Below are 19440 nucleotides of genomic sequence, written 5' to 3' on the forward strand. Positions count from 1 at the left end.
ATGTTGAATATCCTCTGTGGGCATACAATCCCATCAAAAAACATAAGAATCAACGACTCTCCACAATGGTATAATATTGTTCACTTTGAGTATAAGCTCTTATGGCTTTGGTTTTGGCTTTTCCATAAGGCCTCATTCCAATAGAGATAGTTATTATTTGTTTATGAACCCATGATCATTCCTTAAATTAGTCGAGGTGGGACTTTCTTCATCCAACAAGTTCATCTAAGTTGATGAAGAATTCTTCTTTATATTTTTGGGCAAAAAAAAGATTTCAATGTTGAATCTTCCCTTCGGATTCACACTAACTTAATTCATTTCACTTCAAAAGGACCTGTCTTTGATTTTCCAAAGTTTTAGTAAAGTATCTCTAGTGGGGAACGACGAGTGAGCTCGTGAAGGAGGGACGACAAGGTTCAAACAGCGATTTGGTCTCCGCTCTGCCTTTGTAGTCTTCCTTCCTCAGTTCTTTTGTCGAAGCTTCAAGCCCCTTCTAAGGCTTCCGAGTTCAAAAAGCAAGCACAGCTCGAGCCCATTCAGAACAAGCTTAAGAAGAACCAAGCTCGTGATGAGGGCAAATTAGGAGCCAAGATTCAAGTCTTCTGAAAAAGGGAGTCAGATAAGTGCCTTTCAGTGACCTGAGTCCCCAGAAACTATGCCATCGATCGACAACTTTTTGATCGACCCAAGTCGAAATTAAGATGCTACAACACGAGTGAACTATACTCCTCATACGTTTGCTTTTGCTTTCATCGCTAATCGGAGTCAATTTGTTTTCAGTGTGCTTGGATCTTCAGAACCTTGGGCGTGGAAAACGTTCTATTTTGGGGAACAGAAAAGTTTGAGAAATCAATTAAATTGATGGAGCTTTCTGTGTTCACGTCATTCATACAGATGTTTATGCAGTAGTATGGAGCATACTGTTTTCCTATACCTGGAATATTTTCCAACATAAGGTTAAACTGTTAGTTCATTTGCTCCAATTTCTGCAAAAAGAATATGCACATTACGTTCAACGTTAAGATGCTGAGCTCAATGGACACGCCTATGAAAATGACGATGTTCATATTGACTCGAGAAAGAAGTCATAATAATTGTGATGTCCCACATTAGTTGGGGAGGAGAACAAACCACCATTTATAATGGTGTGGACACCTTCCCCTCGCAGACGCATTTTAAAACTTTGAGGGGAAGCCCGAAAGGGAAAACCCAAAGAGGACAATATCTGTTAGTGGTGGATCTGGGACGTTACAAATGGTATCAGAGCCAGATACCGGACAATATGTCAGCCTTCTCGCTATTCTCCGAAGGGGGTAGACACGAGGCAGTGTGCCAGTAAGGACGCTAGACCCCAAAGGGGGGTGGATTTAGGGGCGGTCCCACATCGATTGGAAGAAGGAAAGAGTGCCAGTGAGGACACTGGGCCTCGAAGGGAGGTGAATTGTGATGTCCCACATTGGTTAGGGAGGAGAACAAACCGCCATTTATAAGGGTGTAGAAACCTTTCTCTAGCAGATGCGTTTTAAACCCTTGAGGGAAAGCCCAAAAGGGAACGCTCAAAGAGGGCAATATCTGCTAGCATTGGATCTGGGGCGTTACAATAATCTTGTTCTTTTAACTAAATCTGTAATTCAATAGAGTTCAAAGGGTTAAATGTAATTACTCATCAGTTAGAACGGGAATTCGCTAGCTAAAGTACCTATTATCATCTAAAAGATTGATGGTTCGAGTAGATATGGTTTAACCAAAAAAAGCTCAAAAGTTACCCATTACACCATTCTTTCCGAATGTGCACAAATTGCCCTTCTTGTATTGCACAATAGAATGATCACAAAAAATGCAGTTCTAAATAATCAGTATAGTTTCTAACGCTACATGAATCAATCGACAATGATACAACAGCAAACAGATTCCACAAGGCATCAAAATGCTCTTTCTACTGAGCATTTCAGAATGAACAGCCAAGCCTAGGATGGGCTGAGCTGAGCTAACGAGTAAGACGAATACAATAGGATAAAAGCATCGAACCTCGACGTTGGAACTTCAACGAAATGCAGATCGCTAGGCCGAACACTTTGCAGTATATATTATTCCGTATGGACCGACCTGTATTTGTTTCTGAATGTTGGAATAAAGAGGTTAGAAAATCAGGCGTCGCAACCGAGATAACTTACGGAGGAAAGAGCTCGACATCCATGGATGGAAAGCTAGATTGTGCTAGCCTCATTCCTCTAAGTAAATCCTTAGCCGTTTCCTTCTCCTGCAACGAAAGACACAAAAAAGAAAACGTTGTTGAGTGAGACTCGAATTACGTGTCGTTGAACGAAGCACGCACAAAACCAGTAATACTCACCGGACCCGTGTAATCCAAGAGCCGTGTACAATATACTTCGGCTTCATCAAACTTCTTTTGTGCTTTATAATATGTAGCAAGAAAAAGCAGAGCTTCAACCATATTTGGTCCTTCTCTCTCTTCAGCTTCCATTCTCTCTAAATCCTTCTTGTAGTAGAATGCAGCCTCTTTAGACTGCCCCAACTCAGAGTGCAGTTTAGCCAACTGATGTAGAGCAATTGCTTCCCTATCATTACAATTTGCAGCCCTTCTGTAACACTTGATTGCCTCCTCGAGCATTCGTAGCTGTTCACTTTCGTAACACTGAGCCATGGCAATCCAAACCCGAGAATCGTTTGGCTGCAAAAATACAGCTTTCTTGAAGTAATGGAGAGCATAAAAGGGCATACCCATCATTTCGTAAGCTTGTCCTAACCCATACCAAGCTCGATAATCACATGAATTTATATCTACAGCCCTTCGATACGCATCGATAGCAGCCGGGATGTTCTTCATCTCCACGAATTCATGTCCCATCAGAGTCCAAGCAGATAAATAATTCTTGTTCAATTTGAGTGCCCTTCGGAAATATACAACCGACTTCTCGTGCTGTCCTTTCAAACTATAGTAATTTCCAATGATGCAGCAAGATTCGGGTCTATACTTATCTGTCATGAAAACTCTATGAGCGAGGTAGCTCAAGGCGGAGAAGCATTCCTTTGCATAGAGCACGTTTGAATACATATCCATGTCTTCCACTCGATATGGATCATTCCGAAGAAGTTCTTCGAATATTGCTTCGACTTGATCGAACTCCCTTAAACTATATTGAGCTTTTGCAATTTGAGCTTGAATGTAATTACTAAAACTAAATGTAGCTTGTAAGTTCTCATACTTAGCCAAGGATTCATTGTGCATTCTAAGTTCTTGGTAAGCACTGGCAAGAAAGAAGTCCTTCATCCAATGGTTATTGAGATTTAGGCTGTTCAATATGTCAATTGTGGTGCATAAGGATTGCAGCTCCGACCATGCACTCCAGTTCCAAGGGTAGCTGTTCACCGACTCCACAAGAACGGTGCGCGCAAGATTTTCACTGCCTTTCTGTTTGAGTACGAGTCCGTATAAGTACAGTTCGAACGGGTCAGCTGTGCCGTTTTTTCGGAGGGTTGATAGTTCCCTTTCCAGTGAAACCAATTCTTGGTTTACAGCATCGCTCTTACCTAATGATCCCTCGAGTTCGACTACCTCTTCTTCTTTCCGCTTTTCACCAGCCTACACGAAGTAAGACACCGGTTGTCAGCTTGTGCAGGAGGGAAGAGAAACCAAGAAATATATGTGCGAGTATATAGAACACTAAAACAAGAAACGTCAAAACATTCATCGAACGGTAAAAGAAAAGCCTTAGAACCCTTATCTGCTATAACAGATAGTATTATCTACTTTAGTCCATTACGTATCGCCGTCAGCCTCACGATTTTAAACACGTCAAACTAACAACGATATGTAACAGGCCAGAGCGGATAATATCTGTTAGCAGTGGGCTTGGGCTGTTACAAATAGTATCAGAGCTAGACACCAAGCGGTATGCCAATGAGGACGTTATGCCCCCAAGGGGATTGGATTGTGAAATCCCACATCGGTTGGAGAGGAGAACGAAGCATTCCAAGGGTGTGGAAACCTCTCCCTAGCAGACGCGTTTTAAAACTATGAGGCTGATGACATACATAACGAGCCAAAGCAGATAATATCTGTTCGCAATGGGCTTGGACTGTTACACCGTGATAAAGCTCATGAATAGGCACTATAGTGATGCAAATAAGTTTTTGTTATTAGAATTACGCATAAGTTTTTGAGTAATACCAAAACGAGCTCTATTCATCAACATAACAAAATTTAAACATATACTAGATAACACGACAACTGAATATTTATAGACCGACGCAATCGAGCGAGCTAGACTTTACCCTATCTTGTATTCATCCATTAAGTCAGATTACTTTACGACGATGCATAACAAGAACTTAAAATCAGGAACAAACATTACAAATGGTAAGGATTAACGAACCAGATAGAGAGCATACAGCCGCAAGAACACGGATTTCTTTCCATTTTGCTCCCGAAGAACATGAGCCGCCCTATTATACTCGCGACAATCAAAATACGACTTGGCCAGAAGGTAAAAATCACCATCCACAACCTCATCCTCCTCCATCACCGGAGTAGATACATAAGATAAGCCAGTAATTGGGGTTGAACAACCCTCATTCGTGTGAAATCGTCGACGAATACTAGAACTACCACGCTGAAACCTCGTGTTTGAAGGTGTGAACTTAGCTGGATCTTGCTCAATACCGACCAATTGCTCAGCTGCCCTGTGAAGATACAGACATGTCAAAACTTCAATGAAATATTTAAGCTACATTACAATATACAGAGATTAATCGTTACAAGAGCTTGCCGATTGTTTCAAAAGTATAGGGCTAATCAAGAACATTCATCCAGCAATAAAGACACGATTCAACATCATCAATTCGTTATTACCCGCTGATTTCTCAGAAATCATGTGAAATTAACATCTAAACTCCAAGAAAATGGACTCCGAAGATCAAAATGATTCACATAAACCAGCATTTGAGCAGTTCAAACAAGATTGATAGCGAAGAACAGATCAGAAGCACCAAAACAGATACACAGAGAAATTTTAGGGCTATGGGGATTGTACCATTTAGAAGCAGAGTAGAGACAACGATCACTGAGCTGCCGAATCGCAGTACGAAGCTCGTTTCTACAATTTTCTTTGGAACTCATTGAATCTCCGCTCCTATGGCGCCCTTCTAGCGCTCTTCCTTGTAACTCAAACTTCAAATTGTGAGCGTCGCTAACATGCGCCTTCTGTTCGTTTCGCCCCACCATATTCGGAGGCTCCGGCTCCTGCCCGCCCAAACTTTTAAAAAGAAACAAAATTAAACTTCAACGTCGGCTCTTCCGTGATCATTTGTTCACACTCATGGGCCTAATACGTAAAGCCCACTTGTGGGTTGAAGCCCAAACCTCAAATGATATCGAAAGATTGAATTTTTCTGTTTGGGTTGAGAGAAAATACGAGGGAAAATTCAGGGGAAGTGGGAAAATAAGTTGTTTTGATCCCCTGTTCGTGTACAAAACGAACACGTAGGTTGGTTTTTTCCTCTATCTGTACCCACCAAAACGCTTAAACGCAATCTAGCTCCGCCGTAGACACCACCGCCGCCGCCGATTTTGCCAATCTTGTGGACTCGGTTCACAATGCCCTATGGACTCTTGTGGCTCGAATGGGGGCTCGTTGGCTTGGACCCAGTTCGAAAACCTTGGCAATTATAGCTGAGAGGTTCGTAGGCGCTGGAAAACTTGACGAGCCATCGAGGTTTTCTTGTCAATGGGCGAGCGTGGCTGTCTTTCAGGAGCTGCATTCTCTTCTATCCTTCCTTTCCAATGAGCGATGGATTACTCTTTGCTCCACTCTTTTAACTTTTCCACCTTTTGCAGATATTTACCTTTAGAATTTGGGCGTCACACTGACCTTTTAACCAACCAACCAAGTTGTCGTCGTGGCCTCCTTACAAAAATTGGCTCTTTCGTCAACTGTGGCTACTCTTTCGTCCTACCTCTAGGGGCGTCCAAACTTTGTCTTTCCCCTTCTCTTTATTTCTTCGTCTAAAATACACCCTAGAGTCCGCATTCTCGACGTCAACCCTCTTCTTCTTCTCTTGTTCTGATTGTAACCACGTTCACTCTGTTAGGAATCACGACTCTTTGCAATAGTATGATATTTCAAACCTCTTCTTCTTCTCTTGTTCTGATTGTAACCACGACTCTCAACAAGAGTCTCCACAATGGTATGATATTGTTCACTTTGAGCATAAACTCTCGTAACTTTGTTTTGGGCTTCCCAAAATCCCTCATACCAATGGAGATAATATTCCTCGTTTATAAATCCATGAACATTCCCTAAATTAGCCAACGTGGGACTCACTCCCAATAATCCTCAACACACTCTTCCTTTTTTGTAGTCACCATGGAACCGTACCTATGTGTCTCTCGTCATTTTCTCACAATAGAGTATCGCCCTAATTCTGAAGCCTCTATCTTGGGTCTCTATAGTCCACAACCCACGGTTATTTCTCAATACCTCAGTGTTATGGTTTTCTTTCTCTAATTCTACCCTCTATCGACCTCTCTTCGAATTTTCAGATCAAAACTTCGCATTTGTTTAAATTCAATGCTCAACTTTCGAGGTGTTAAAGGATATTTAGCCTTCTATTACTGTTTATCATGAGTACCACATTTTACCTTTTATTACAGGCAAATATCTTGTATTCATCTATTGCTCTTTGGAGTACCGCGTCCCTAATAGCTCCTAACAAGACGATCAAATGGGTCCCACTAGAAAGGTCCACGTGTCCGAAAATTAAAAAGTATAAAAAGAAAAATCCGACGTGGAAGCCATTATATTGAGAAATCGACAGGTAGGATATATAATGGGTCCCACTAAAATGGTTCACGTGTCCGAAAACAAAAAAAAAAAAAAAAGGAAAAAAGAAAATCCGACGGAAGCGATTACTTTGGGGAATTGACAGGTAGGATATAAGTGGGTCCCACCAAGAAGGTCCACGTGTCCAAAAGAAAAAAAGGAAAAATCAGACGGAAGGCGGAGGCGCGTAAAATTTAATTCCCGCTTATTTAAAAAAAAAAATTCGAAAGAAAAAAAAAAAAAAAAAAGGAAAAAAGAAAATCCGACGGAAGCGATTACTTTGGGGAATTGACAGGTAGGATATAAGTGGGTCCCACCAAGAAGGTCCACGTGTCCAAAAGAAAAAAAGGAAAAATCAGACGGAAGGCGGAGGCGCGTAAAATTTAATTCCCGCTTATTTAAAAAAAAAAATTCGAAAGAAAAAAAAAAAAAAAAAAGGAAAAAAGAAAATCCGACGGAAGCGATTACTTTGGGGAATTGACAGGTAGGATATAAGTGGGTCCCACCAAGAAGGTCCACGTGTCCAAAAGAAAAAAAGGAAAAATCAGACGGAAGGCGGAGGCGCGTAAAATTTAATTCCCGCTTATTTAAAAAAAAAAATTCGAAAGAAAAAAAAAAAAAAAAAAAGGAAAAAAGAAAATCCGACGGAAGCGATTACTTTGGGGAATTGACAGGTAGGATATAAGTGGGTCCCACCAAGAAGGTCCACGTGTCCAAAAGAAAAAAAGGAAAAATCAGACGGAAGGCGGAGGCGCGTAAAATTTAATTCCCGCTTATTTAAAAAAAAAAATTCGAAAGAAAAAAAAAAAAGAAAATTTTTAAAATTACGAAAAACCCGCCCCCCACCCCGCCCAAAGTCCAAAAAGTCCTCTTTCTCCCTCCATCTTTCTCTCTCTCATCCCTCTTCTTAATCTCAACCGTCCATATTCACTCTCTCTCCCATCTCGCATTTCTCTCTTCCCTCCAATTCCCATCCCCACTTCCTGCACACTTTTCATCGGTTCTTTGTAGATCTGCGGCGGAGGCGGAGACGGTGACGGTGACGGTGACACTGACGACTTCATGGCGGCTCTGCCATCCTCTTCTGCGTTACCGGATTCTTCGTCTTCCAGACATCACACTTACAGTAGGAAGCAGAAATCCCTCGGTCTTTTGTGCTCAAAGTATGCTTCTTTTGCCGATGGTGTAATTAATGCCTTTTTGTTTCGTGTTTTCCGGCTTTTGATTTGGTTCTGTCTGCGTGCAGTTTTTTGAGCTTGTATAATCATGATGAAGTTCACTCGATTGGGCTTGATGATGCTGCATCGCGATTAGGTTTAATTCTAGTTCGAATTCGTTCTGTGAAGGGTTCAGTTCTTTGGTTTTGGTTGTTTTTTCTGAAATTCGGGGGTTCTGGTTTGTGTAGGTGTGGAAAGGCGGCGGATCTATGATATTGTGAATGTCTTGGAGAGCGTCGGGGTAGGATTATTTATTCATTCACGTTTTTTTTTTTGGTTTCGCTAAAGTTTGTTCTGTGTTTAGTCTAATTCCGTGTATGTGCTAACTTAGGCTTCTGCTTTCTCTCTATTAATTTAGGTTCTCTCCAGAAAGGCGAAAAATCAGTACAGTTGGAATGGGTTTGGGGCAATTCCTAAGGCCTTGCAAGATCTTAAGGTAGGTGGAACCGGATTTTCTAGGGAAAATTGGAGATTAGTTGATTTCGTTTCTTCTGCTGCTTACTTCATTCTAAATTGTTTGATAGGAGGAAGGGTTGAAGGATAATTGCAGCGCATCTGATGGCACCGATTATGCAAAAGTAAGTTAACTAGTTATTCTATAAACCCCACGCCTTCATCCCTTGTTCTTCATTGTGTGTTTATGGGTTTCTCGTCTTACATTTGGTCACATTTAGGTCTCAGATGATGAAGATGACGATGAAAGACTTTCCAATCCAACCGGAAGCCAAAACTCAACTGCCACCATGCCCAAATCTTCATCATCTTTAAAAGCCGGTACGCACTTTCCTTGGTACTTCAATTGGGCTGAATTTGTGCTTATTTTCAGTTTGGTTCTTCTTATTGCTTGAATTGATACTCTGTGTTTAGTCAATATGAGAATTGGTTAGCCATCAAGACATTTACTCTTCGGAGCTTCAAATCCCTATTCTCATATTTGTTGTATGTAATAAAAAAGTTGGCTGCCTTCCACGATCTGGTTCCCTTATACTTTCTATTAGCATATGCAGACAATAGGAGGGAAAAATCATTGGCGCTTCTGACTCAAAATTTTGTTAAGCTATTTATTTGCAGTCATGTGAGTGGAAAATTCCCCCACCCTATCTTTTACTTGTTTGTGATTGATCCTCTTCGAGTTCTGTTGATTGATTGAATAATTTTGACCTTACAGGTGAATATGATTTCCCTTGATGAAGCTGCGAGGCTCTTATTAGGAGATGGCCACAATTCATCAATAATGAGAAGTAAGGAATCCTAAGCTTTGCTGTTGATTTCAATGTGTGAACTGGGAAACGCTTGATGATAACTCACTCATCTCTAAATGTATGCAGCAAAAGTGAGGCGGCTATACGACATTGCAAATGTTCTGTCTTCTATGAATCTAATTGAGAAGGTACTGCATTTCTTCATGCTACAAGCAACCTTAAAGATGTCAGACATGGTGTTTGTTTGTTTTTTTGTTATCTTTTTGGCACAAGTTTGAAATTTTTTTGAATCGTATGCAGACGCATACAACTGACACGAGAAAGCCAGCGTTTAGGTGGTTGGGAGTAAGGGGTAAAGTCAAGAATGAGCCTATTGTTCTTCCAGAATCGAAAAAAAGGGCATTTGGAACGGATGTAACAAATGTCAGTTATAAGAAAACTAAGACTGAAAATTCAGCCTATCCGAGTTTAAATCATTGCCTTAACATTCAAAAGCCAGTGCCGTGCGAGAATTCATCACAAGATGACAGCCAGAACAGTCAGGATCAGGAATGTGAGCGAACTTCCAAGAGCTATCAATTTGGACCATTTGCTCCTGTAACAGTAGCTAAAGTTGGTGTCTTAGACAATAACAACATGAGGCGAACTCATGATTGGGAAAGCCTTTCCTCGACATTCCGCCCTCAGTATCACAACCAAGGTAAAGCCCCTAATTAAACACAGTTGAACAAAGTGCTGCTTTTTTCTGAAATGCCATAGTTGATCTAAGTGACCAATTGGTTGAATGTCCGAACTCCGTTCACCTTTTCATTTTTACACAGCACATCTACTGGTTTACAATTTTCAATCATACTTCAGTACTCTTCTCATGCTTGATATTGTAACCTTTATTGGGCAACATTAGGCAACAAGTTCACAATTTTTACGATGATCTTCAAACTTGATATAAACTAATGTTGTGGTGTTTGTTCTTGGAATCGCTCAGCCTTAAAAGAACTTTTCTCCCATTACGTGGAAGCTTGGAAATCATGGTATTCTGAAGCAGTGAAGAAACCTATACAAATATCTTGATCCGCTTTGTTTCGGCCCGAAATAGTTAATAAGTTTAGCTCGATTAAGCGCAGTTTCTACTGCCATTAGTCAAGAAAATTAGACCTTCTCTTGGTTGCATTTTCTTAATGCACCATCCCAAGAAGGGTTCATCTTGGAAAGTGGAAAACATTTCCAATAGGTTCATGTTTGTTTGTATTATTCTGAAAACAAGCCTAACATAGTTATTTATTTATTTTCTCCATTCTTTAGTGTCTCATCATCTTCGTATTTTATTGTAGCTATCCCTTTCCCCGACAGTGTGTTCAATGAAATTGGCGACATCGCCTTCGTTGAAAATTGATTTCCAGTTATAACCAAAATGATATGCGTTTTCGAATTTTCGTCTGGAAATCTTATGTTCTGTTAGGTTTCAGGATGCAATTCTTGTGAAAGTAAATGAATGCAAAGATAAATTCCAATCAGAGAAGTTGGCTTATCAAGTTCTGGATGGTGTTCTGGTACTTGTTCTATATCTTCCACTTGCTTCATGCCATATGATTTCTTAAGCCCCTCATGATCTTTTTCCCTTTTATCCAGCTGAACTATCTCTGGAAAATTAAGTTATGGGAGAAATCCAGGGAAAGTAGATGACCGTTGTGAATGGAATGGTTCAAAGGCAGCCAGTTTAGGTATTTCTGGTCATGGATTTGAATTTTTGATCTTTAAAGAAGGCTGTTGATGTTTTAAAGAAGGTTAACGATGTTTTGTTCGTTCGTTTGAATTGCGTTCAAATCAATTTAGATGGATCGAGTAAATGTTGGGATTGAAATTGATGCTAAATCTTGAACCTTATGCTTCGTACTTTCGTATAGCGTCTAAGATTTTGATGGTTCGACTAGTAAGGTTATGCTTCAACTGGTTTAAAATGAACCTTAAGCTTCGTACTTTCGTATAGCGTCTACGATTTTGATGGTTTGATTAGTAAGATTATGCTTGAATTGGTTTAAAATGTTCGGATTGAAACTGATGCTAAATTCTAAACCTTAAGCTTTGTACTTTTGTACCGTGCAAAGCTTCTAAGATTTGGATGGTTTGACTAGTAAGAGTATGCTTGAATCTGTTTAAAATGTTGGGATTGATATTGATACTAAACCTTGAACCTTAAGCTCCGTACTTTTGTGTAGCGTCTAAGATTTTGATGGTTTGACTAGCAAGATTATGCTCGAATTGGTTTAAAATGTTGGGATTGAAACTGATGCTAAACCGTGAACCTTAAGCTCCGTACTTTTGTGTAGCGACTAAGATTTTGATGGTTTGACTAGCAAGATTATGCTCGAATTGGTTTAAAATGTTGGGATTGAAATTGATGCTAAACTTTGAACCTTAAGTTCTGTACTTTTGTATAGCGTCTAAGATTTTAATGGTTTAACTAGTTAGATTATACTCGTGTTGGGATCGTAATGCCACAAACCACTGATGCATCCAATTTTCTTTTAAGGCTTCTCTTCTTTGGCCATTGAGGAGGTCAATAATCTCATGTAGCAGTTTGGCTTTGGACATTTTTCTAGAGGATTATTGGAATAAGAGTCTAACGTTAAAAGTTTTCTTATTTTGTAAGGAAATATTTGATAACAATTCAAGTCCAATACTAGCACCATTTTGATCGAGTACATATTGCGGTTAGCTTTACGGTTTTAAAATGTATTCACACTTTTATATTTACCAGCGGTGGTCTCGAGTTGTTATAAATAATATCAGAACCAGACATCGGACGTTATGCCAACAAAATACTAAGCCCGAAAGGGGAGTGGATTGTGCCTACATCGGTTGGAGAGAAGAATGAGTGGGGATTGTTGGATTGTGAGATCACACGTCAATTGGAAAAGGGAACGAAACATCGGAAAACCACTCCCATTAAAATACATATTTATCTTTTTTTTTTTTCTCTCTTTCAAATTTTATACTGAATTTTGAATTTTTTTTTAAGAAATACAGTAATAAATCAAACAAATTTAGCGTTTTAAAGTTTATAATTTCAAAGGATAAAAAAAAAAAAACTAAATATATATAGAATAATTTTGAATTTTTGGTACGAAAAATGGTCGTCAAGAAAAATTGGGGGCTATGGGTGAAATGGCGGAGATCAACATTTGTACATTTTCATCGTTCTTCGCCCCATGTGAAGGGTTTCATTATTGACTACAGATCGAGCAAAGCTTGAAGTAAATTTTCGCCGACTTCCATGTGAGTTTCTCTGTTGATTGATACTTACAAACTCTACTAATTTCTCTTTCTTTTTACAACCAAACATGTCCTCTGCATTTAGAAAATTGAATAATCGCGAGAAAGAACAGATTGATTTCAATTTCTAAGTCCTTTCTTCTTCAAATCGCAGCTTGAGAGGTGAAAAATCTGACAGGAAATCGAAGGATTTGATGTAAATTTTGATTAAAAGTTGCCGACTCCATTGCCACTGTCACGTCAGAATTTGGATAGGGATTCCAAGCTGTAACCAATTGAGCATTGTCTGGTAATCAAATCTGAACTAAAATCCCCATTATTTTCATATCGTATTCGAAACTAAAATCTGCTCACTCATCATTTTGTTACTTTCAACCATTTCTGTAGAGCTTTGTTTATTCATGTTACTGAAAAATTAGGTTGAGGATCGGTTAATTTAGAGAATCATCTTGAGTTTATAAGTATGAGGCCTTCCGGAGAAATCAAAAGCAAAACCATGACAGCTTACGCTCAAAGTAGACAATATTATACCATTGTAGAGATTCGTGATTCCTAATATAGTATCAAAGCCATGCTCTTAACTTAGCCATGTCAATAGAATCCTCAAATATCGAGTGACTCAAGTGTCGAACAATGGGTGTACTTTGTTCAAGGACTCCAGAGGAGTCAAGCCTTGATTAAGAAGAGGCTGTTCGAGGATTCTGTAAGTTTCGGGGAGGCTCTATAGTGTACTTTGCATCTCCATTGGTTAAGGCCTTTTGGAGAAACCAAAAGCAAAGCCACGAGAGCTTACACTCAAAGTGGACAATATCATACTATTGTGGAGATTCGTGATTCCTAACACACCCATCTAGTTACCAGAAGCCCGATGCGTGTAATTTTTGTCCCATATCAGGTTGGATAAATTTATCCAAAAACTTGTTAGCAGATTGGAAATTTAATGAAGAATTAGGGCTTTTCCAAATTGTGTCTTTAGTGTAAATTAGGTTGATACGGGAATTATGTAAGCTTTTTGTTGGTGGGTGGTGGCCAATATTGATGATCTGATCAGTTTGTTTTTTCTCACTGTCTTCCTAGTTCCCACTATAATTCACACACTATTTTTTTAGAGTCAAGTGGCAATCACAACATGTTTTGCTTTGAAAAGTGTATGAATAGTTTTATCCCACCCATAAGTTCAAATTTAGTTTTAATGTTTCGAACTGTTTCGTTTGTTTGAAGAACCGTCTTCAAACTATTTCTTTGTTTTTCCTTTTAGAACAACTTTTTACAATCATGGTGATGTATGACTGATGAAGGTTAGTGTTTAGGTATCGATTCGAACTACGATTCTCAAATCTTTGATCTAGGATACCTTAGAGATGCAATTATAACCTCGCATCAATTAGAAGTGAAGAAGATCTCGAATGTATAAGCGAGTAAAATATCTCTGATTCGTAGATGATGCTTCTTAGGTAGAGTTCAAAAGCAAAATTTATGAGTTCAAGTCGAAGAGGGGACTCGTTATCCGAGACCATATTTAATCATATTCTAAATATGTCAATTTTCTAAGATGATTTTTGTGTCTTTGGCTCTGTACTTTCACACGAAAATGAAAGTTTAAATTGTGATTCTAAGTCTTTTTCCATGAAAGTTTAGGATCTTGAACAATTGGTTTCTACACCATCCGAAAAAACTAAATCCCTAATCAGACCTGATGACTTTAAAGTATCGAGTTCAACCTTTTGAAAATATAGCAACCCAAGTCCACTTCTAACAGATATTGTTCGCTTTGGTCCATTACATATCGCTCTCAGCCTCACGTTTTTAAAATGCATCTATTAGGGAAAAGTTTCTACACCCTTATAAGGAATGCTTTGTTCCCCTCTCCAACCGATATGGGATCTCTAATACTACAATAGAACGGTAGGTCTTAGCCTACTAGGGAGAGATTTTCACACCGTTATAAAGAATGTTTTGTTCCCCTCTCCAACCAATGTGGGATCTCTAATACTACAGTAGAAAGGCAGGTGTTAGCCTAAATTATAGCTTATTTATGATTTTGTGTTTACTCATTGATTTCTTTTTTTCTTTTACAAATTACCTCTCTTTTATGACCAGTTTCATCTTTTGATATTGATTATTAAATTAATCTTAACCCAAAAAGCATAGAAAATTAAACTAAACCCCACCAGCTACAATGTAAAAGCCTTGAAAAGAAGCATAATAAATGGTAGGCACTCAAGGAAGGGGATGAAATGAAGGGGAACCCTGCAAAATGAAAGAGTACTCTAAATAGAGGAGAGGAGCCAAACACTTGGCAACAAATGAAGGGCTAAAAGGAATCCTTTAGCAGTCACGCTGGAGAGCAACTGTAACAACTCAAGTCCACCGTTAGCAGATATTGTCCTTTTTGGGCTTTTCCTTTCGGACTTTCCCTCAAAATTTTTAAAACGCGTCTGCTAGAGAAAGGTTTTCATATCTTTATAAAGGGTGTTTCGTTCTCCTCTCCAACCGATGTGGGATCTCAAACAACCCTTGAAAAGGGATCCTCTTACCAAAAACATGTAACAGAATTCCCATTAAGCGGAGCACTAAAGGAGCAGCTGAAAAAGGCTAAAATTCAATCTCTTGGAAAGTTACAAACTCGACCCATGTGCTCTGTTCTATTCCCATCCTCTTCTTCTCCATTATTAGTCTTCCTTCCTTCCTTTTTCTGTCAAAATATTACCTCTATGTCTGAAAGTATGCAAACTTCTTACCATAGAGCTTTTTACTTCTACCCTCACCTTTTTGCCTAAGAGTACCAACTTTACCATGCCCTTTTGCCACATATTTGAGTTGGATGATGCTCATTGCTTCCTTCAATGGGCATAGAGAAAAGTCTTAAAGCTGAAGGTTCTCCACTTCAAAAAGGATATTTCGTTTTCCCTCACAAAGATTAAAAGTTGAATCTCGAATGACCATTTTACTGTGAACTTTTGTTTGTAAAACTGTCATTAATTGATAAATCCCTCTTCGTTTAAGCCAAAATTAAGTTTTTTTTGGAACAAATGTGGCTTAGTTCTTGAATTTGTCAGTATTATTAGACAAGAGTCAAGACATCTCTCATTTTCTATCTACTTTCTATGACCAATTCAAAATTTCTGATATCCTTTTACTCTTTAATCTTGTTTTCTCATGTTATTCTTGTTCAAATGTATATCATCAAGGAGCCTCATCTTCTAGATGGTTTGGTTATGGTCCATGTTTATTTAGTTTTTGAACACTTTTGATGTTTGAAATTTTTATTTTTTAAATAAATTAGTTGATTTATTAGATATAATTTCAATTCTTGGATAAGTTTAAAAAAAATTGTAGCTTCAAAAACTAAATTTATAATTTTTTAAGTTTTAAGAATCAAATAGACACATAATATTATTATATCTTAATGGTTTAGAAACTATATTTTGAATTCACTTTTTTTTTTTTCTTTTTTTTTTTTCTCTCCAGAAAGACCTCGAAAGGAAGTAAAACAAAAGAAACAATAAAGGAGGGTGAATGATGAACATTTTTGTCCAAAATAAGCCTAATTTTGTTAAGGTTTCATCAGTTACATATGAAAAATGGGTATTTTTTTTTTGGGGAAAACAAACCATTTTCCCCAAATAATATCAATGATTTGAAGAACACTTGCATTTTAGCCTTTTAAGGCTGCCAGATTATAAAGAAAAAAGCATATGCTATATATGGGCATTAATTTAAATTATGTTCCAGGAACTTTTTCTTTATTGTTCTAAATATTGATTTTATTCTAGATCTTTATTGCATTCAGCCATCTTCGATTTTAATCCGAAAGCCATAGTTCATATATATATATACAAGGTCAAAGATTTGAATACCCATGATAAATATGGGACCAGGAGAGCACATGAACATAAGAGAACAACAGAAATAGAAACTTGATGGGAAATTAGTGACCAAAGTTTTCCTCGTATTAATCCTGATTAATTGAATTGCTAGTTTTAAGGAAATAGGGGTTGTCCGTTTTGTTGGAAGCTGATCTTTGGTTCATGGAGGAACGGCCCCAGAAGCCGTCGCTGTCTATTATTAATCCCAATAACTCCATTACTTGATCTCTCACCCAAAACGGATTGAACCATATCTTGGATTTCATGTTATTCAATTTTTTATCCAGTTTTTTTTTTTGGCGTTCGGTAAGAATCTCCGAGTCTACTTTCAATATATATTGTCTGTTTTAATATGTTATGTATCATCGTCAGCTTCACAATTTTAAAACATGTTTATTAGTGAGAGTTTTCCACGCCCTTTCTAATCATGTTTTGTTCCTTTCTTCGATTGATGTAAGATCTTATAATTCACCCATGGGCCAGCGTCTTTGCGGAGAATATTTCGTTCCTTCTCTCCAACCGAGTCTATTAGGGAGAGGTTTCTACACCTTTTCTAGTAATGTTTTGTTCCATTATTCAACTGATGTGGGATCTCACAATCCACCCCTTGGGGCTAGCGTCCTCGCGTGGAATGATTCGTTCCCCTCTCCAACCAACGTGGGATCTCACAATCCATCCCTTGAAGAGAGGGCTCAACGTTTTCGTGAAGAATGCTTCGTTCCCCTATCCAACTGACATGATATCTTACAACTCACTTCTTTGAGGGCCAGCGTCCTCATTGGCGCACTGCCCAATGCCTGACTTTGATACCATTTATAATAGCTCGAGCGCACTGCTAACGGATATTGTCTGCTTTAGCCTGTTATGTATCGTTGTTAGTTTCACCGTTTTAAAACGCATCTATTAGGAAAGGTATCCACGCTGCTGTTATAAGGAATGTTTTGCGTGGAATCACGCAAATCTAGACATCAATTGGTGTGGTAGAGAGAGAATATCCAAATGAGATGATGTCAAATTTGAAGATGGTGAATCTGTAACAGTGGGAGAACAAGCTCTGTTGTAGCTTGTATGCATGGCGATAGAGATAGAGAGAGAAAGAGAGAAAAAAATGGAGAGAAATAGGTCAATTTGAGGCTGTTTCGAACCATTCAGTACGTTTCATGTTCACCAAAACTATACAGAGAGAAACAAAGTGGGCCATTGCTTGTCTCTCCCACTTTTTGCCAACACAAAACTGAAAAATCATCTATAAAAAGTTGCCCCGACTCATCATCTTCCTTCAACACTCTGTTCTTCCAAATGGGAATCATGGAATTCCATCAAACTTTTCATAATTCCGACCAATTTTCTTCTTCTTGTTCGTCTTCTTCTTCTTCTTCTTCTTCTTCTTCTTCTTCTTCTTCTTCTTCTTCTTCTTCTTCTTCATGTCTTACCACTTTCAAGGGCCATTCTTCTTACATCTCTTCTCTAACTCTCGCCGGAAAATTCCTTTATTCCGGTTCCTCCGACAAGGAAATCCGATCATGGAGACGAAGCCCATCACAAGAATTTGAATCAAATCAAGAAGAGTTTCAAAACAATATGGTTACAGCCGGACATGGCGCAGTGAAATCTCTAGTGGTTTCATCTGACAAACTCTACAGTGCCCATCAGGATCAAAAGATTCGCGTTTGGAGAATCTCAAACGAATTCGATCACCACCAAAAGTACACGCGCTTGGCCACGCTACCGACGCTCGGCGACCGGACGGCCAGGCTTTTGATGCCCAATAATCAGGTACAGATCCGGCGGCACAAGAAATGCACATGGGTTCATCATGTCGATACGGTTTCAGCTCTTGCTCTATCAAACGACGAGTCGCTTCTCTATTCCGTCTCTTGGGATCGGACTCTCAAAATCTGGCGGACTTCCGATTTCAAATGCTTGGAATCCGTCGCCGGAGCTCACGACGACGCCATAAACGCAGTGGCGATCGCCGGCGACGGCGACGTGTACACTGGATCAACGGACAAGAGGATCAAAGTGTGGAGGAAAAACCCAGATGGGAAAAGGCATTTTTTGGTCCAAACACTCGAGAAGCACAGCTCGGGGATTAATGCCTTGGCCCTCGCCGGAGATGGGTCGGCTTTATTTTCCGGCGCCTGCGACAGGGCGGTTCTGGTTTGGGAAAAGGAGGAAGAGACTGGGTTAATGGAGTATGTGGGTATGTTGAGAGGCCATTCGAAGGCCATTTTGTGCTTAGCTGTGGTGTTAGATTTGGTCTGCAGTGGCTCTGCAGACAAGACGATCAGAATTTGGAGAAGGGCGGTCGCCGGAAATTATGTCTGCTTGAGGGTTTTGGAAGGGCATAACGGTCCGGTGAAGTGCTTGGCGGCGGGGGTTGATCGGTGCAACCAGAACGACAGGTCGTTTGTGGTTTATAGTGGTGGTTTGGACTGTGATATTAAGGCGTGGCAGATTTCTGTTCCTCTTGTTTAGATTCAAATTTTTGTGGAATTTTTGGGTTCTTTGAGGAATTTGCGTATATGTTTTATGAAAGAATTTAGTGCATTTTTAGTTTTCAAAGTGTATAATAGATTTTTAATTTTGTATTTAATAATTATTGGACCAAATCAAAATTTTAAATTTAGTATAGCAAATTATTAATTTTTTTTAAAAAAACATTGATATGAAATTTTAAGGAAAAGAAAGTCTTTTTATTTATTTATTATGGATATTATTATTATTATTATTTTTTTGTCTCCCTCAATTGTGTTTGATTAGATAGAATGAAATAAAGTTGGATAAATGTGATCACTCTTGAGAATTAATTATTTATGCTTAAATTGTGAAATTATAGATGTTTTCAAGTGATTTGGTTAGGCGTGTGGACCTAATGTGCTAAAAATTAGACTACAATGTTAGGTTTGACTTATGACAACAAGTAGTGACTTCTTAACGAGCGTAATTGATATAAAGACTAAAGGGAGTTCAAATCTCTTTCGAGAATATTTGGCTCACGATTTTAATCTATCCATTTTTTTTTGTTAGCAATAAC

The 19440-nt window shown here is 38.8% G+C and overlaps 3 protein-coding genes across 10 annotated transcripts; 2 read left to right on the forward strand and 1 right to left on the reverse strand.

Moving 5' to 3' along the window:
• Positions 1 to 782: 782 nt before the first annotated feature.
• On the reverse strand, positions 783 to 5275 carry LOC111456939 (anaphase-promoting complex subunit 8-like). 3 transcript variants are annotated; one of them, XR_002712847.1, is made up of 5 exons: positions 5055 to 5275; positions 4398 to 4704; positions 2354 to 3604; positions 2029 to 2260; positions 783 to 934 (listed from the first exon to the last, which is right to left on the reverse strand). XR_002712847.1 is itself a non-coding variant. In XM_023099014.1 (4 exons), exons 1-4 carry the CDS (start codon positions 5243 to 5245, stop codon positions 2171 to 2173), a joined length of 1839 nt encoding a protein of 612 aa, XP_022954782.1. In that variant the 5' UTR covers positions 5246 to 5275; the 3' UTR covers positions 1791 to 2170. The 3 variants fall into 3 exon arrangements, 2 of the variants coding, with proteins under 2 accessions (XP_022954782.1, XP_022954783.1); XM_023099014.1 differs by lacking the exon at positions 783 to 934 and having other exon boundaries at positions 1791 to 2260; XM_023099015.1 differs by lacking the exon at positions 783 to 934 and having other exon boundaries at positions 1791 to 2260; positions 4398 to 4699; positions 5055 to 5152.
• A 2463-nt stretch (positions 5276 to 7738) lies between these two features.
• LOC111456944 (E2F transcription factor-like E2FE) lies at positions 7739 to 11192 on the forward strand. Of its 4 annotated transcripts, none has more exons than XR_002712850.1 (12): positions 7739 to 8005; positions 8089 to 8156; positions 8248 to 8300; positions 8418 to 8495; positions 8584 to 8637; positions 8734 to 8833; positions 9058 to 9134; positions 9228 to 9300; positions 9388 to 9449; positions 9562 to 9961; positions 10721 to 10811; positions 10891 to 11192. XR_002712850.1 is itself a non-coding variant. In XM_023099023.1 (11 exons), exons 1-11 carry the CDS (start codon positions 7905 to 7907, stop codon positions 10330 to 10332), a joined length of 1152 nt encoding a protein of 383 aa, XP_022954791.1. In that variant the 5' UTR covers positions 7740 to 7904; the 3' UTR covers positions 10333 to 10645. The 4 variants fall into 4 exon arrangements, 2 of the variants coding, with proteins under 2 accessions (XP_022954791.1, XP_022954792.1); XR_002712849.1 differs by having other exon boundaries at positions 10728 to 10811; XM_023099023.1 differs by lacking the exons at positions 10721 to 10811; positions 10891 to 11192 and adding an exon at positions 10247 to 10645 and having other exon boundaries at positions 7740 to 8005.
• A 6153-nt stretch (positions 11193 to 17345) lies between these two features.
• On the forward strand, positions 17346 to 18959 carry LOC111456943 (protein JINGUBANG-like). 3 transcript variants are annotated; one of them, XM_023099021.1, is made up of 2 exons: positions 17346 to 17749; positions 17789 to 18959. In XM_023099021.1, exons 1-2 carry the CDS (start codon positions 17703 to 17705, stop codon positions 18879 to 18881), a joined length of 1140 nt encoding a protein of 379 aa, XP_022954789.1. In that variant the 5' UTR covers positions 17346 to 17702; the 3' UTR covers positions 18882 to 18959. The 3 variants fall into 3 exon arrangements, with proteins under 3 accessions (XP_022954789.1, XP_022954790.1, XP_022954788.1); XM_023099022.1 differs by having other exon boundaries at positions 17801 to 18959; XM_023099020.1 differs by having other exon boundaries at positions 17346 to 18959.
• The last annotated feature ends 481 nt before the right edge of the window (positions 18960 to 19440 follow it).

Source organism: Cucurbita moschata, unplaced genomic scaffold (genome assembly GCF_002738365.1).
Source record: "Cucurbita moschata cultivar Rifu unplaced genomic scaffold, Cmos_1.0 Cmo_Scf00019, whole genome shotgun sequence".
Lineage (NCBI taxonomy): Eukaryota > Viridiplantae > Streptophyta > Magnoliopsida > Cucurbitales > Cucurbitaceae > Cucurbita > Cucurbita moschata.

Bases quoted from the DNA above. Each gene is read 5' to 3' on its own strand.
- LOC111456944 (XM_023099023.1), top strand. From the start codon at position 7,905: ATGGCGGCTCTGCCATCCTCTTCTGCGTTACCGGATTCTTCGTCTTCC. The intron at 8,301-8,417 runs GTAGGATTATTT...CTATTAATTTAG, and splicing joins ATGTCTTGGAGAGCGTCGGG to GTTCTCTCCAGAAAGGCGAA. The intron at 9,135-9,227 runs GTGAGTGGAAAA...TTGACCTTACAG, and splicing joins AGCTATTTATTTGCAGTCAT to GTGAATATGATTTCCCTTGA.
- LOC111456939 (XM_023099014.1), bottom strand. From the start codon at position 5,245: ATGGTGGGGCGAAACGAACAGAAGGCGCATGTTAGCGACGCTCACAAT. The intron at 4,705-5,054 runs GTACAATCCCCA...GTATCTTCACAG, and splicing joins CTCTACTCTGCTTCTAAATG to GGCAGCTGAGCAATTGGTCG. The intron at 3,605-4,397 runs GTTCGTTAATCC...TACTTCGTGTAG, and splicing joins GGCTGTATGCTCTCTATCTG to GCTGGTGAAAAGCGGAAAGA.
- LOC111456943 (XM_023099020.1), top strand. From the start codon at position 17,703: ATGGGAATCATGGAATTCCATCAAACTTTTCATAATTCCGACCAATTT.